This window comes from Dermacentor silvarum, chromosome 10, assembly GCF_013339745.2.
Source record: "Dermacentor silvarum isolate Dsil-2018 chromosome 10, BIME_Dsil_1.4, whole genome shotgun sequence".
NCBI lineage: Eukaryota > Metazoa > Arthropoda > Arachnida > Ixodida > Ixodidae > Dermacentor > Dermacentor silvarum.
The window spans coordinates 103,599,543-103,613,021 of NC_051163.1; the positions used below are offsets into that span (position 1 = coordinate 103,599,543).

The following is a 13,479-nucleotide window of genomic DNA, read 5'->3' on the forward strand; positions in this document are numbered from 1 at the left end:
CTAAGACCTATAACTATATTCGGGCCTTCCTAAACGGGCGCACCGCCTCCCTGCATATAGATGATATACAGACGCCCTCATTCACCCTTGGAAACATTGGCACCCCGCAAGGAGCGGTGTTATCCCCATTCCTGTTCAATATTACCCTCATTCCCCTGGCAAAGGCTCTCAGCCGCATCCCACACTTGGGACACACACTTTATGCGGATGATATCACGGTTTGGACCACATACGGCTCGGATGGCGACATAGAATCAACACTTCAAGAAGCAGCCACAGCTATAGCTACCCATGCGGCCAACATTGGCCTTGAATGCTCACCCACAAAGTCAGCACTCTTCATACTCCGGCCGCGCCGTGTCCCCATCGCCCCCTTTGTGATTTATCTGCATGACACTCCCATACCACAAACACCCACACTCCGCCTTCTTGGCCTGTACTTACAGGACACGGGAAAAAACAATCTTGCCCTGAAATCACTAAAACAATCCACTTACTCCGTCATCCATCTTCTTAGAAGGATTTCAAACTCGCGAGCCGGTTTAGACGAAGCAGACAATCTCAAGGTGCTACATGCCTTTGTGCTTAGTCGCATTCTTTACGCATCTCCTTACCTGAACCTCTCCACTGCGGACAAAGATAAAATCAACGCTTTAATCCGCATGGCTACCAAAGCAGCGCTCAACCTACCAAAGAACACTAGCACGGACAGGCTCTTAAAATTAGGAATGCACAACACTATACAAGAACTTATTGAGGCACATCGACAAGCACAATACTTTCGCCTGGCTGGCACAGAAACAGGACGGCATATACTGGACTCTCTCGAAATTCGCATACCCGCACATGTTGTAGATTTAGTATCTCTCCCTCGCGCCATGCGCGCCGCGCTTATCATCAAACCCCTCCCTAAGAACGTCCACCCAGAGCACCATCAATCCCGCAGCGTCGCGCGAGCCAAAGCTCTCCATAACGCATATGGCACTTTAGAGGATGTGCGATGGGTGGATGCCGCGTGTGGTCCAGACCGTTCTGTAGCTGTGGCTTATCATCCAGCAGCCCCCCCACTCACCCACTTCATAGATTCCCACTGTACCCCGGAAGAAGCAGAGGAAGCTGCTATTGCCTTAGCAATCGCTCAAACCAATGTGGCTTACATAGTTAGCGACTCTAAAACAGCCATTCTTAACTTTGCCCGCGGACGCGTCCATGCCCCAGCGTGGCAAATATTGAGAATGTGGGTCCAAAATTCTGATAGACGTATTGAGCTCGTGTGGGTGCCGGCTCACTCTGGCAATCCCGGAAATGAGGCCGCCGATAACATAGCCCGAGGACTTGTAAGCCGGGCAAATGGCGACCCCAGCCGGGATTTCTCGAGGGAGCGGGCGCACACGTTCTCCGAAATTACCCAACAAGCACGCCTTGCCCGTCGACTCTACCCTCCTCCCCACCCCCGACTATCCCACTCCCAACAAATCCTCTGGAGGCGACTCCAGACCCGAACTGTTCCCACCCCTCAGCTCCTATCCCACTTTCGCCCCGTTTCGCCAGAGTGCACTCTCTGTGGAGAGTCGCACGCCACCTTAGACCACATCCTCTTTGGCTGCCCTGCCGATCCTCCCCCGCAGGGACAGCCCGCCATCGGAACATGGGAGGAATGGGAGGCCCTCCTTGCGTCGCAGGACCTGGACATCCAACTTCGCTGCGTGAACCGGGGTGCCAGTGCTATGGCCCTACGTGGCCTGGACACATGCGCGTAAAGTGAGGGCTGTGCGGTGGCCCTGGGCCCTTGAAGGGTCCAAACTCGCTCGCTTAATAAAGTTTTTCCATCCATCCATCCCTGACGGCCCTTGGCGAGAAATATTCTTCAGCCACGCTTCCCGACGCTGTAGACCGCAGGGGAATTTGTGGTACTTCACAGTAGCCTCTCTTCTCGCGTTCGAATTGCACAGCGGCCCACAACAGCTTCGCGGCATCACACCCCTAGAAAAAACCGTCTGCTACACACGCGCACACCAAAGAACCGTACTCAAGCACAAGAAACATGAGGCAAGCTGCTCACACACACAATCACACAAAAAAGCACACGAGAATGCGCACGAAAAAGCACACCAACACGCATAAATCCCGAGGCAACCACATTGTAGCACGAAGCGGCGTCTGCCTTGCGTACCGTAGCAGCGGCGTCCTCACCAAAAAGTTGTCGCAGTTTCACCTGAAAGGCGAAGCATCAATTGCGATAGCAAATTTGTAGAGAGCTATACGGAGTAATGATATTAGCTTTAGCAGCTGTATAAATTTGGACATGCAGCAGCACCGGCAACGCACAGAACTGTTGTCGACGCCGTCGGCGTTTTTCCCGCGTTCGCTCAAAATGCCTGCGGCGTTGGTGACTGTTGCCGGAGCCTCTGATATAAATAGGCATTTGGTGCCGCAGCTAAACGTCGTCTCCCTTCCCTCCCCCTCCCCCCCTCCCCCACGGCCTCTCGCGCGTCGAAAGAAGGCGCGTTTGCTCTACATATATGATGATTGTAAAGGAGGAAAGAGACGCCTACTTCTGCAGCCCTTAAGGAAGCACGGCGCAGAACGCGCGTTTGTTCTCCGCCGTGCGTTCACTCGCCGTGAAAGAGCGCGTCCCTCGCGCCCTTTCACTCGCACATACAGCGTTCGGCGGCGCGCGGCGACGATTTCATCTCGATTGACGTCATACGGAACCTCACGGCGACGGCGACGGCGACGCCGACGGCAGAAATCTGCTTTTGAGTGTCCATATAATTGCTATCGCAATAAAACAGCGGCCGCAACTGTCAACTTAGCCGAGACGCGCTCGCCCATTGACGGCGACGCGACGCAGCAGGCCGCACCTTTTTTTATCCAGCGGCCGTTATAGAGGACACCTCAACCGCGCTGCACAGGGGGATGGGGACTCGTATTTATATAAAAACGTTGCGAGGCGAGAAGGTGGTAAAGACTTCCGACGCTTCTCGACGAGTGTCCCGTTCTGATCTCGTCGAAAACCTCCGAGCTGCCGCCAGAGGCACCGGCAAGTCACCAACGCCGCACGCGTTCGCTGCGAACGCGGGCAAAACGCCGACGGCGTCGACAACAGTTCTGCGCGTTGCTGGTGCTGCTGCATGTGCAAGTTCATACAGCTGATAAAACTACTATCCTTACTCCGTATAGCTCTCTACTAATTTGCTATCGCAATTGATGCTTCGCCTTTCGGATGAAACTGCGACATTTTTTCATTCTTCTTCAGACGGGCTGAATGCGCACTTGGGCCCCAGTCAGGTGTATCTCTTCCATCCATATTCCATTTATGAAACTGGTCAAAAGTGGCAAACGCACTGCGATTCCAGATTCACGCCAACTTTGACGTATAATTCGTCGCAAAATGGACGCGCTTAGCAGGAGAGGTATTCTGTAATGGTCCACCTAGTGGACACATCCATTTCGTCTGCTGTCGAGGCGCCTGCGGACGCCGCCCTCAGCCCAGCCAATCAGAACTTCGACAGCAGACGAAGTGAACGTGCCCACTAGGTGGAGCCTTACAGAATACGTCCCCAGGTGTCATACGTAACGAAACAACCTGTTCTCTCGAAAACAGCGCAGTGGTTTATTGAAAGACAAACAAGCTAAAGCTGCGGGGGGCGGGCGAGGTGTCATTGTATCACGTCTTAGAAGCGGTGGCCGACGCTGCGGCCCCATCCAGCTTGTTTCCCAGATAGTCCATGTTGTTCAGCAGCTGCTTGGTGTGCAGGCCTTTGACCAGCAGCCTGCCCGTCTCCTTGTTGCGGATGTCCACGGTGAGGAAGGCTGTGCGACCGCCCAGCTTCGTGGTTGTCGCCTCCACCGTCACCGTGTCCCCGAGCACCGCCTTGCCCACGTAGCTACACACGCATGTAGACGAAGTGGTAAAAAAATGCGAGAGATAGGAATTGAACGTCAACAGGCCGACAGACGATCTTGTGGTCGCCGCTGCTCTCTCATCATAAATTACTGACATTATGATTACCATCTCCATCGTAATAAATCCCTAAAGTTCATAACAGAGTTTAGTTAAGCTCCTTTCCTATGACATTAATGCTAACATAATTCCTGGCATTTTTTTATTTGCGGCTATATCTGGCTATCCAACCGCAAACGAACTTGGATTACTGGTTTTGTGGCGCTGATGAATGTGCGGCTCTCCCTTTGACGAAAACATTTGGCACTGCATATGTTCCACTGGGTTTGTTGCTCTTCATAATATTCAACACAAAAAAAAACATATAATCACCAAATCGACCTCCGGCAGCGTTACCCCTGAGGCAGAATGCTCGTGCCGGGCGACTTCAGCGCCCAACACTAGGAATGGCGATACAAGAAGATAAACGCTAGCAGCCTTCGAGTTTGAGAAGCGACCGATGCAGCTCGCTTAACACTGGCCAACGATATGGACTACCGGACGCGAATGAGCCTTCGACCAGACCAGCGGGGCATGAGGAAAAGCATGCGAGGGTGAGCCGAGAAGGATGGTGGTTTGATGCACGGCGTCTCCCGGGCGCCCAACGTTGGAGGTCATGTGATCAAGCGCGCGCTAGTGAAGAGAGTGCGCGTCTCCTCCTCTAGCCCGGTCGCGCATTTACATTCGCGCGCCCGTCCAGCCGGTTGACTGCAGCGCACCCGCGCGGCACCAACGGGAACTACGCATCTAGGTGCTTTTTCGTTCCTAGGGCTCGCGCGTACTTATCTCCGTCGAGCTATGGTGGCATAGTAGAGCCCCTATAGTCCCCGCTCGCCGCCATAGCCGCGGGAACGCCTCCGCTGAGCCGGGCTCGGCAACTCGCCGCGAGCAGGAGGCGCGCACACTGCGGGAATCGATGTCTATCCTGCATTGTTTGAGATAAAACGAAGCGATACAAGGTGGAACAACGCGTTTGCGCGAACGGAGCTGTGCGTGCGCAAACAGCGCGACGACGCCCACATTGAGAAGACGATCGTTTTCTAGTGCGGCCGTGGCGAGCCGTCTGTTGGGTTTTAGCGCAGGTACTTAACGGGCATTAATGAGAAAAACACAGGATTTTGACGCGGTTAGTGACAATTGATACAACCGTACGGACTTACGTTTGTGTCATGTGGTCAATGTTAAAACAACAATGGCATTTGTGCGCCGGCGAAGTGTTAAAACGCAATATTACATTTGGCCGATCACGAAGTCGGAGGGAAGTATGCATGCGATCGTGGACCAATGGTAGAGCATCAAGCTCGGAGTCATACCTGGAAGAACTTTTATTCTCTGATTATGCCACAAGTGCTAGAGCCTAATTTCTTGCCATTAGTAAACAGGCAAGAAGACAATACATTGCTGCTCTACTCCTGTCGCGACAGCTTAGTCAATTAGTTTTAGTAATGCCGTGTTACGGTACGGTAAGTACGGTAACGTACCGCGATGACCGAATACGTTGGAGCTGCGTGTGTGCTCGATGCGTACGGTAACTTGATAATGATGATAGCGGCTAACATTCAGGCCTTCCAGAATGCAAGAACTATGTGCTGAGTGCGAAATATTAATTTTGTCAGATACTAGAAAGCTTTAGCTTTAGCGTGTTGTAAACTATTTTGGCTGTATCGGTTTTCGCTCGACGAAGAGCAGCGGCGTTTGTGAATTGCCAGTGTGGAGGGTAAAAATATTCGATTTGATCGCTTGGCGCAAGAACTAAAACATAAGAGCGGTCCTGAACGGCCAAGCTGATGCAACCCCGTGGAAACATCTAAGCGCCAGTCGTTATAAAACATTTGCGCCAGCCACCGCTATCTTTCTCACGCATTTCAATCCTAGTGGACCTGAAATCACTATGTTATGCCTACGTTAGGCTCCTGTTTGAGGCCGACGGCGATGAGACACGGCGATCACTGCGCTTGCATGGCAAATTAGCATGATACATATAAGCTTTGTTCTTCGGAATTGCTCTTTAGCCCTGTAGAGCAGCAATATACAAAGGGCATCGCATAAAAAAGAGCCCGACGGCTATTTGTGAGGACACTATTTCCGCAAAACGGGTGTATGCGTCGTATGCAGAGGACGGGACGAACAAAACCGAAGAAAATTGGTTTGATATGTACTTTCGGCAAAAAAAATGGAGAGAGAGAGAAAAACTACCTAATGCCGCAATAAGACCTCGCATAGTCATGTCGCATGATTGGACGATGCGCTATATAGAACCAGCGCCTCCCTCTATTTTGCGTTGATAGAAAAAACAGATCTATAACCTAGCATCAGCCGGTCGCTCAACCACTCGACAAGTGCGATTCACTATGCCGTATGTTGTTATTACCAACCAAGATTATTTCATTCGTGGGCGGAAACCTCGTCCAACACACGAGGTAGTTGCCCGATGTATCAACTTATATTAATTTGAACGCTTGTTAAAGTGAACGTATACAGAGGTGAACACACTTTTCTAGAACACACTCCTAAGGGCCAAAGCAGCTACCAAGGCTTAGGCCGACCACCAGGTCGAGATAAATCAATGGAAACTGTACATGTGGTCACGCAACCTTACATACAGCCGATTTTGTGCCACATGTCATAGTCAGATATAGCCAGCGCAGTCCTGAGAACTCGATTAACGCGTTCTATAGAGAAGTGCGTTGACCTCTGTACAGCGCAGTTAAGTTATTCCGCAGCAGAACGGTACCCACGTTGTTAGGATCGTCATATGTTCGTAACTATACTCATTGCTGCTAAGCCGTAGCTTAGATCTACAGTGATAATGCTGCAGTACGGTAACATTCGGGAAATGGATTTTCAGAAATGCACAACTGATCTCCGAGGCCTATTGGAGGCTCAAACACGCGCGTACACATCGCACTGTGTGCTCCGTCCGCCTCAACGCCAGCAGAAACCCTAGTACACTGTAACCCTAGCCCATGGCGACTTGAATCGGTTCAGTACGTTTCACAGAACCGTTTCCTGAGTAGAATACGCCACGTCATACTAAATTGACCGCGCGAGCGCAAAAACTACCACTAGAAACTGCCGCCGACATACAACAATGAGCGCTCGCCCAAGCCAGCATGCCGACTGCTCACAGATGGCGCCACTGCCTATGCTATATATACGGCCTCTTTTGAAGTCAGAGAAGCACAGAGCAAAATTAGTTTTGAAGAAAGGCTCAGGAACATGGGTGAAAATAAATGGGCGGCTAAAGTGCACAAGTATCTCTACATGAAAAGCGTAGACACAGAATGGAGGAAGAGGTCAAGGAAGTTGGCAACCAAGTACAGGATAATCGAAACTGCAAATAGACAACCAGGAGTCATCAGAAAGAAAGTGAGAGAAATAGAGACCGTGAATTGGATGCAAAGAATGGAAACAAAAAGGACAATGGAGATTTACAAGAATGAGAAGAAAAAAATTCGAAGGGAAAATCTGTACGATAACACAAAGGGCAGTGCCTTGCTATTTGAGGCTCGAGCCGGTTGCCTAAGGACGAAAACATATCGGAACAAATATTCGGAACTAGATGAGACATGTGCATGCTGCAGTAAAGATCCAGAAACCACTCAGCACATCCTGATGGAATGCGACGGGATCCACCCAGCGAGAACCGTAGGTAACGTGCAACTCCCAGAAGCGCTTGGTTTCAAAGTGGAAGGAAACATAAACAGATCAGCCGTAGAGATCAGCAAGAGACGATTGGAGTACTGGTGGAAAAAAAAGGAGGGGAAAGATGGATACGACCTGATCTCTTAAAATCATAGGCAGCGGCACAAGGTAAATTTTTGAAAAAGAAAAATAATAATGAGAAGTATACAAAAATCCTAGATAAAGAACATGTATAGTATACCTGATTAAATCAAGCAGGCTAGGTGACTATTTGTCGCCGCCCCGTTTCAAAGGGGATGCCAATAAATCAGCATCATCATTATCATCATCATAAGCATAGGCAGTGGCGCTACCGTGAAAAGAGAGAGAGAAAAGATCTCACATTGATTAATTGATGGATATACGCATTGATAACAGCGGGGTTTTACGAGCCAGAACAATGCGGGGAGCTACGACACAGGCTTAAGCGTAATTAGGGTATCCAGATTAATTTTGGCCACCTGTGGTTTTGACCACCTGTGGGTTTTTTTTTTTTTTTTTTTTTTTTTTTTTTTTTTTTTTTTTATTTGACGCGAGCTCCCCAAAGCAGCATGTACACCAGCGTTTTTGCAGCCATGGTGGCCGGAAATCGATCGTGTGACCTCGTGTTCGGCAGCAGCATGCCACCACGGATAGTTCCGGCTTATTGTTGAATTCTACATCTCAATCGTCAGCGCTGATTGGTCCGAAGGATCTCTGATTGGCTCAAAACGCCAACGCGGTGGAATTCGGCAGTGTCCAGAAGAATGCGCTACGGTGGCTATACGGCTACAGACTCTCTGTTATACAGGTACAGTTACCAACGTTTCGTTTCTGCAATAGGATATGTCCCTGAGGCGCCGAACTCGCTTCACGCAAAGAACGGGTCATTCGCTCTGATCGAGCTGTCAAACTGTCATGTAAAGTCGACTGTACTGCGGAGTTTCTGACACCCGAGCGCATCATTTCAGAGGGCTCGCATCACATGTTACATGCGGAGACGCATGCTGCGGGGCTTGGCGACTGACGTCCGACGTCGGCGCAGCTGGTTTCGCATGTCAAACTAGTGGCACAGCCACGCAGTTACGAGACGAGGTCGGTAAAATTTAACGCTGCGGTGCTGTTCCGGGTAGTCTCAAATTCCATATTGTCAAATGAGCCCTTTGTCAGCGCTGGCTGGCTCGCAGGGCTGCTAAGCCTTCACTGATCGGTTGAAAACAGCAACACGGTACATGGCGGTATTTGGCACTGTATATACAGGGTGTCCCAACTATCATGCATGCACCAAGATTAAAAAAAGAGCAATTGCGTTACTCGAAGAAAACCTATTGCATATTGTTTCCAGTGCAGTGGAGTAGCCGCGAGTAATTTTTTTCGTTATTGAGATTTAATTACGTCATTGTAAATAATTATCTAACTCGAGAAGTACTGTCCTAATTATCAAAGTGTCAATGAGAAAATTGTAGAGAAACATCAAAAGCTCCCGATAGAGATTTCTGTTGCTCAATACTACGTGCTATATAAAAGTGTTTTTCCGAGCGTGAAGGAAGCCCGCGTATACACGCAAAGTGTCTCGAGCGGCCAGTGGCCCGGCAATTTTGCGTTTATTTGCGGGCTTCTTTCACGCTCGGAAAACACTTTTATATAGCACGTATATTGAGCAACAGAAATCTGTATCGGGAGCTTTTCATGTTGCTCTACAATTTTCTCATCGACACTTTTCATCTAGTTATAATATTTGAGAAGTTCATTAATTAATCAGGACTAATTCCCGGCTCACATGGGCGGGAACATCTCCCCCGGCTCGGTCAACTCCAATGAGTTGGCCCACGACCAGGCGCGAAGTCTCGTCAACAGCGCCGGTAAGGGGGGGGCCGACTTCGCAGGGGATCGACCGGACCATGGACCCGCTGCTTACTTTCCACGAACTCACTGCTCACTACCAGCTGGGACGCAGGCAGTTCCCGGCTCCTCACCCGAAGCACATCACATTGTATGGTGTCCGGGGCATGTTGGTGTCACTGGTAACACAGGGGCAGACGTCTTGCTCGCGAGACGTCAATCCGAGCAAGGAATGACACCCCAATCGGAAGTAACAATCAAATACTAGCATGCGATGTCTTAGAACATCAACGTCGTTCTCGCCAAGAACTCGCCGCGCCAAACCCGCAATTAACAGTGGAGGAGGTTCGGCTATACAGAAAAATCCAGACAAACACCTACCCACATCTGGGGCGATGGCATGCCATCTGGCCAACCAGGTATGCCAGTCAATGCCCCTGGTGTGGGGGGAGGCCATCCTTGCCCCATGTGACATGGGAGTGCCAATCACGACCCCAAAATTCAAATTCACCCCGTTTAGCACAAAATTCCTTTAGGGAGCCTTGGGCAGCCATCCTCGCCCGGACTGACCTGGAGACTCAATTGAGCCTCCTCGACCAGGCACGGCGCGTGGCGGTGGCCACTGGAGTCCTGGACTAAGGACCCACCCTCCGGCCCCCTTAACCCTATTTTTCCTTAATAAAGTTATTTCTCTCTCTCTCTCACCCGAAGCTCGGCGGACCCCGCGCCTCGGTGCTGAGAATGCTGCAGACGGGCTCATTTCCGTCTCGATCCAGGCTGAGCCACTACGCTCCGGGTGTGGATCCCCGCTGCTCCGACTGCGGCGAGGAACGGTCCACCTTGAACCACATGCTGTGTTAATGTTCTGCATTGCACTACTCGCCTTTCAACAGGCAAGAAGACTGGAAAGAAACCGTCAAGAGCGACGACCTTCAAGTCCAGCTTCGGGCTGTCCAAAGGGCCTGCGACAGGGCTGAAGATCACGGTCTTCCGCCCCCGGCGCGGCCCGCGACTACGACAAAGTAGTCCCTTAGGACCAAATAAAGTTTCTTGGCTGTCTGTCTGTCTGTATTTATAGGCGGAATGCAAAAAAAAATAATCTGAGTATCTCCAAGCGACGGCAAACAACATTACCTTGGTTCTGTCCAGCTACGTGGCATATGCATATCTTTTAAATCTTGGTTCATGATAGTTAGGACACCCTGTATATTGTGCCATTATAGTCGAACCCGGACATATCGAATCTGAAGGGGATCACAAAAAAGTTCGATATGTAAAATAAACATTTTATAGAAAAATTTTCAAGGCACTTTTACTGTTGTTCGTCATGCACAATAATTCGTTATATGTGAGTTCGATATATCCGTTTTCGACTGTATATGAACAGCACCGTGTTCGTCGTCTTCCATTTCTTGTCCGTGTTTTTTGAGCTGTCTGTTCAAATTATATCACACCAACTATAGCCCAGCTCCCAGTCATGATGTGTAGAACGCGTGCCGACTATATATATATATATATATATATATATATATATGCCTGCTGCTCGGCAAATCGTTGCGAATCAAAAGAACGTCACCTCATGCTCATGTCCACGCTGACATTCCGCACGTCGCGTAGGGTCAGCAGCGCGAATGTGCTGATCACGTCCACGAGGCTGGCCGAAAAACTCCCTTGCATAGTTCCAAGGTTGTTGAGGATGTTCTCGTTGACCGTAAGCTCGGCGGTGCATTTCCCATCGGCAGCTGAAACGATGCGCACCTGTCGAGGAGACCGAGGGTCCGAAAGTTGAACTAGCACGCGTTACACTTTCGTTTTGGGAAAAAAATAGATAAGCACACGTACGACGCTGTCCCGGAGGTAGTTTTCGATACTCTTTCTTTACACTATGGTCGCGTACAACTTTAGAAAGCAGCGGCATTTGCCCCTCAAAGGCGGATGCACACGAGCCTCCCCCAATGGGGGCGCACTCTAGACTGACGTCATGAGCCGCACGTCATGAGTCGCGTCAGCGGTACTATTTCTTCAGCCGCGGAGGCAATCGGCTGCCGCGCTTCGGTCATCTGGGCTTAATCTGGGCTGGGCGGACTCTCCTGCCTTCTTAAGTTGTATCCAACTGTGGACAAAAATTAAAAAAAGGCCTTTTATTGAAGGCTTTAGCAAAGATATTTCACTGAGTACATCCTCATGGTTACAATATAGCACGTTATACGGGGTGATCATTTTTACGTTTACCGGAATTTTTAAAAATCGCATGTCGCAGATAACTGAATTCTAGTCCTTGAGCTGGATTATTCAGAGAAGCTTACATTACTTGCACGAGGAATCGACACATATTTTCAACTGCTGAATTAATTGCTTCATTTACGGCACATATTGCCATTTACGAATTATAGCCGGTGAGTCTGCAAGGCGTATTAACTTGGAATGAATTTCCAGAATGGCACCAGTTTGGTGATATGCGCCAACAAATTTGCCGTAAAAATGCACTATTTTTCCACTTAACAAAACGCTCTCTTATGCAATGAAGCACAAAAGTAACTAGAACACCCGTGTATTTCGTCCCACACTTTGGGATATATCTCGAAACTGGTGTCATCCTGGAGATTCGTGTCAAGCGGATACGCGTTGCAAACTTACCGGCTACAATTCGTTAAAGACAATATGTGTCGTAAGTAATTAAGTTAATCAGCGATCGTGTGTTTATTAGTCGAATGTGTGTTTCGGCTTCTCGTGCCAATAATGTCCGCCTCTACGAAAATCTAGCTCAAGGACAACAATTAGGCTATCTGACATAGGCGAGTCTCAAAAATTCTGGAGAACCTAAAAATGATGACCCCGTATATCAAGCTTGAAAAATGTACGTTCTAATGATACGAATTTCGACAATACATTTTAAAGGCGTATTGTGTAATGTAAATTGGAAAAAAAGGAATTTTACTGTTAATATGAGAATAAACGAAACAATTAGAAATATACACCAATAGTGATGTCACTAATTTTTAATTAATGCCGCACGGCATTAATTAAAAAGTTTGATTGTGCCAGCTCATCAGAGACGGTGAGTACTGTTTTTTTTTTTTTTTTTTTTTTTTTTTTCTAGTGGCAACTCCCTTTTTCTGTTAGGTGCCATAAATATCGGGCAAAGCATCACACTCTGTTGCGTTTGAGGCAGCAAATCGTATGCTGTAGCACAGGAATCGATTGGTCAGAAAACGAAACTCGCCGCTGGGTAGCCTGGGTTGGTTTTGGGGGTTGCTATCGTCCAAATTAAGTTCCCATAATCTGACATCATTGTCACACTCACCGGCACTAGCAGCAACCAATAAATCATCTGAGGACGCAGCAAAATCGCGAGGGCTCCGCGCTACATATCGCCTGCGCCCGGCAGAAATATTTCACACCTACCCAGAAAACGAAAGGCGCTGTAAATAGAGCAGCAAGTCCGTAAAGAGAGTGACTCTAGTAAAGAGCAAAGCATATTTATACAGGGACCATGGACAGAGACCTTGAAATTGGGCGTGGCGCTGTCTCCCGTTGCCCGTGTTCAGCGACCACGGTAAGGAAATGAAGCGCTGGGAAAGATATGCACAGACATTATCCAGCGCAGCCGAAGCTGAGTGAGTGCAGCAGTAACGCAGTCATGCTGCAGCGCTTGATCGCGAGTCAAGCACGCTCATACGTCTACGTGTGACAACGTACGCTTCATGGTTAAAGCACGCCATTTAGGCCCTCAAAAGCAGCAAAAAAACAGAAGAGATATCTTGTAAAAAAACGCAAACGTATTCACCGCTTCAAAGTGCTTCGTGAACGTTCCGCCGATTACAACGCGTTGCAAGAGCTGGCGCACACGGTCTAGCGTGTACGCTGCCATGTTGTTTACTGTCGTTGCTATTCGGTTGCTGTGGTTGCTGTGGCCATGGCTGGGGCTAAAAAAAGGCGCTAGGGGCGTCGTTTGGTTTCGCTTTTGTGGTGAGTGGAGAATATACTCCACAGCGTTGCTCCACAGTGCGCTAGACAATGCAGCTACG

The 13,479-nt window shown here is 49.3% G+C and overlaps 1 protein-coding gene across 1 annotated transcript; it reads right to left on the reverse strand.

Moving 5' to 3' along the window:
- Window positions 1-3,592: 3,592 nt before the first annotated feature.
- On the reverse strand, window positions 3,593-13,341 carry LOC119465840 (acyl-coenzyme A thioesterase 13). Its single transcript, XM_049656792.1, has 3 exons — window positions 13,239-13,341; window positions 11,028-11,209; window positions 3,593-3,890 (listed from the first exon to the last, which is right to left on the reverse strand). Exons 1-3 carry the CDS (start codon window positions 13,320-13,322, stop codon window positions 3,671-3,673), a joined length of 486 nt encoding a protein of 161 aa, XP_049512749.1. The 5' UTR covers window positions 13,323-13,341; the 3' UTR covers window positions 3,593-3,670.
- Between the last annotated feature and the right edge of the window lie 138 nt (window positions 13,342-13,479).